The sequence below is a fragment of the Cyprinus carpio genome, chromosome B25 (genome assembly GCF_018340385.1).
Source record: "Cyprinus carpio isolate SPL01 chromosome B25, ASM1834038v1, whole genome shotgun sequence".
Taxonomy (NCBI): Eukaryota; Metazoa; Chordata; class Actinopteri; order Cypriniformes; family Cyprinidae; genus Cyprinus; species Cyprinus carpio.
This window is the reverse complement of record NC_056621.1, coordinates 1,387,376-1,390,115: the sequence shown is the minus strand read 5'-3', so window position 1 is coordinate 1,390,115 and position 2,740 is coordinate 1,387,376. Positions and strand designations below refer to the sequence as shown.

Genomic DNA, 2,740 nt, shown 5'->3' with positions numbered 1-2,740 from the left:
GATTATATACATATATATTTAATCCAACCTTTTTATATAATTGTACAAATGAGGAATATATTATTATTTATAAATATGATGCATAACATATTTTTAATTACTATAATATAATTGTATAATTATATTTATAAACTGTTTTTATAAAGTATATTTAGAATTTATAAGTGATAATGTAATTATAAAAATAACTTTAATGAAGACTGTAACGAATTAAAACTGAATACAAAACAAATGAAAAAAAATAGATTACTGATGAATCAAAAATCATATATGTGTACATTTATATACAATACATACAATATCAACAATAATCTTATTATTTATAAATATTATGCAATTTATATAATAGTTTTATATTAATATAATAAAATTATCTATAAAATGCAATCAATCCATACTTTTTTTTATAATGTAATGTAAATGATATAAAATTCTGAAACGTAATAATTGTTGAGTCTATAGTTACCTCCTGAGTGTTTGAATCTCTTGATTAAACTGAGTCCTGAGATCTTCAAGTGAGCTGTCGTCCATCTACAACATATCAGAAATCAAATGACTCTTATGTGCTGACAGACACTTTAGAAGTTAATTCACATCATATTTACTGTCTGCATTGAAACCTGTCCACTTTCTTAGTTAATTAGAGTAAATAAATCATCATCTCCGAGCGCTGCTGGACTCACAGGATTGAGTTTTTCATTAGCCATATCTAAAATGCCCATAGACGAAGACGACGCCAAAGCTTCTCCCCCGTGTCTATAAATACCCACACCTCACGTCGACGGGCCCCCAGCCGCCTGGCCATGACCGCCAGGCCGCTGTGCGTGAACGCAGAAACTGCTGGAGCAGGTGGTTGATGGGTAACTCATGGTACACTGCCACTGAAAAAGTTTGGGATTAAAACAAACTTATTTGTTTGTTTTGTATGTTTTGTTTGGTCCATGGGTTTCTGTGTATTTGGCCAAGGACTTTTGTTTTAGCGTCACAAGCTTCCAGTACACAGAGACAACAACTTACAACACAGATCACATAAACATAAGATGTGAATAGAAATAAACATGTATAAATACAAATAAACCACTAAAAAAAAACAATTGTATGTACAGGTGTGCTATCATTAGAGTGGAATAGAATAAAAATAAATGAAATAAAAAATACAAAGTAAGTTGTTCAAAAATACAGAAAAAAAGGTGAAATATTATTGCAATTTAAAACAATAGTTCTCATTTTTAATATACTGTAATGTATTTCTGTGATGTGCAGCTGTATTTTCAGCATCATTACTCCAGTCTTCAGTGTCACATGATCTTCAGAAATCATAATAATATGATGATTTATTATCAGTGTTGAACATTTTTCATTATCAGTTTTTGCTGCTTCATGTTTTAAATTTTGATGTTTTTTTCAGGATTGTTTAATGAATAAAAAGTTAAAAAGAACAGCATTTCTTCAACATAGAAATCTTTTCTACCAATACAAACTTTGATCACTTTATCAGTTTAACACATCCTTGCTGAATACAACTATTAATTTCTTTTAAAAAAAAAAAAAAAGGGAAAGAAAAAAATGTACTGTCCCTAAATTTTTGAGCAGCAAATCGTCATATTAGAATGATTTCTGAAGATCATGTGACACTGAAGACTGGAGTAATGATGCTGAAAATACAGCTGCGCATCACAGAAATAAATTACAGTTTAAAGTATATTAGAATAGAAAACAGTCATTTTAAATGGCAATAATATTTCACATTTTTTACTGTATTTTTAATCAAATAAATGCAACAAAAAAAAAATAATCGTACTTATGTTAAAGTTTTGGCAGCGTAAGTCAAACAAAAAAAGATTTATATATACATTGAAACCAAAATGTATTCACATACCTTCAACATTTCTCACATTATCACATTTTATTCCCTATAGTTTAGAAAATGGTAATAAAATATGACAAGAACTCTTCTAAGGCCAGAACAAATTCATCTTGATAACGTCAGATAACTTTGATGGTAGGTGTTAATTTAGCTCAACCAATTACCACTACTGCTTCATTTTGATCAGTCTGTGGTGTAAAAGATCACATTAGCAATTAAAGAAAAAACACTTCAGCAAAACATTACGCCTAGCTCAAAGTGTCTGAACTATTTTGCTCCCAAATTTGTATCAGTTTCTTTATTGCATCATTGACCCAAATAATTTTTTGGGTATAATATGGCCCGTTTTTACTTTATTTTGCTATACTCACTTACATAAATACCTTGATAGAACGTCACCAGTTTATGCCACTAAATAAAAATAAAAACGGTTAGTGCGATGTTTACCTCACAACAGAAACAAGGAAAATATCGCAGGAAAGAAAGTAAGGAAGAAGAAGAAAAAAAAAAAAAAAGAAATAGAAAAATTCTGACTTTTTTTTCTCACATTGTGAGTTATAAGTACCGAATTGTGAGAAAAACGGTCAAATTGTGAGATATAAGTTCCAAACAGTCTTCCATACTAGAGTGTCCTGCATCTGCTGTATACAGCTATCAAGATGATAACTGCTGGTTTGAGGTACGTATGTGTCATTTGACGAAGCAGACCTTCAGTGCCGCCCCGTTGTTCTCCTCAACGGACAGAGAAAAAAAAAACTGGCGCCAAAAAAAAAAAAAATAAAGCACAGGGGGGGGACTCCTTTCTAATTCTCTTTTCTTCTTCGTGGCCCGCTTGCGTCCCCCGCCCCGCATCTTCGCCATACAAAAAAGCCT

The 2,740-nt window shown here is 31.0% G+C and overlaps 1 protein-coding gene across 1 annotated transcript in view; it reads right to left on the bottom strand.

Annotated features, from left to right (window-relative positions):
* The window catches only part of LOC122142369 (interleukin-1 receptor-associated kinase 4-like), a 2,407-nt gene extending 1,700 nt beyond the window's left edge, over positions 1-707 (bottom strand). The window contains exons 1-2 of the mRNA XM_042752789.1: positions 684-707; positions 467-531 (exon numbers count right to left, since the gene is read on the bottom strand). Of these exons, the coding sequence (XP_042608723.1) occupies positions 467-531; positions 684-707 (89 nt within the window). The remainder of the gene's footprint in view (positions 1-466; positions 532-683) is intronic.
* Between the last annotated feature and the right edge of the window lie 2,033 nt (positions 708-2,740).